Source organism: Sphaeroforma arctica (genome assembly GCF_001186125.1).
Source record: "Sphaeroforma arctica JP610 unplaced genomic scaffold supercont1.9325, whole genome shotgun sequence".
Taxonomy (NCBI): Eukaryota; class Ichthyosporea; order Ichthyophonida; genus Sphaeroforma; species Sphaeroforma arctica.
Window position 1 is genome coordinate 1 of NW_014031233.1, and position 1090 is coordinate 1090.

At 42.8% G+C, this 1090-nt stretch overlaps 1 protein-coding gene across 1 annotated transcript; it reads right to left on the bottom strand.

The window, feature by feature from the left end:
• Positions 1-500: 500 nt before the first annotated feature.
• On the bottom strand, positions 501-709 carry SARC_16944 (hypothetical protein; the record flags this gene model as incomplete). Its single annotated transcript, XM_014288957.1, has 1 exon — positions 501-709. A coding segment is annotated over one exon (209 nt), but the record flags the coding sequence as incomplete, so codon positions are not given.
• Positions 710-1090: the final 381 nt, after the last annotated feature.

Sequence of the window (1090 nt, forward strand, 5' to 3'; positions counted from 1 at the left end):
CGCACACACATGTCAATACACACACACATATGTCAATACACACACACACATGAATACACACACACAAGGAGATGAGAGCGGTAATGGTTTAGTTAGTGCAAGTGAAGTGAATATCAATACACACAAGAGCAGATGTATGTGATAGCGTTTCAGTCAGTGCAGCTGAGGTGAATGTCAATACACACAAGAGCAGATGCATGTGATAGCGTTTCAGTCAGTGCAGGTGAGGTGAATGCCAATAAACACAAGAGCAGATGCATGTGATAGCCTTTTAGTCAGTGCAGCTGAGGTTAGAGGACGTGACATGACGTGCAAAGGGGATGTCCAGGAGACTACGGACCACACATGCGAACGAGCATACTACTCCGGCATACACTTCTCGTGGCAGAAAGTGTTCTATAAATAGAATCACACGCTATAAATAGATATCGCGTACACACATTCTATCATGTATTCAAACACCTTGAGCACACACTGTGACACCCACACTGACTACACACTTGAGCGAACTCTCACTTCTTGCACGCTCTCCTCGTAGCAGAGCGTGTTCTAAAAATAGATTTACGATATCGCCTTCACACACCTTGATCACACACTGTGGCACATCCATCACCGCCACACTGACCACGTGTTTGGGTGAGAACTCTTCAAAGAACGGCGTGATGCGCTGGGAGGCTTTGTTCATGACACGTTTTTTGTCTTTGGCCATGGGCCGGAACAGCAGCACCACGTCCAGGATCACGGGAGCCTAGGGAGAAGACAGGTGCATATTATATTAAAATGGGGTGTGAGTAGTAGCAGGGTGTTGTATATATTATATTATATTAAAACGTGTGTAAGTAGTAGCAGCGTGTTGTATATATTATATTAAAATGGGTGTAAGTAGTAGCAGGGTGTTAGTTGCTATATATTATATTATGATGTGTGTAAGTAGTAGCAAGGTGTGAGTTGGTATATATTATATATAAAATGTGTGTAAGTAGTAGCAGGGTGTGAGTAGGTATATATTTTATTATGATGCGTGTAAGCAGTAGCAGGTGTTAGTAGGCTGTATATTATATTATGATGCGTGTAAGCAGTAGCAGGGTGT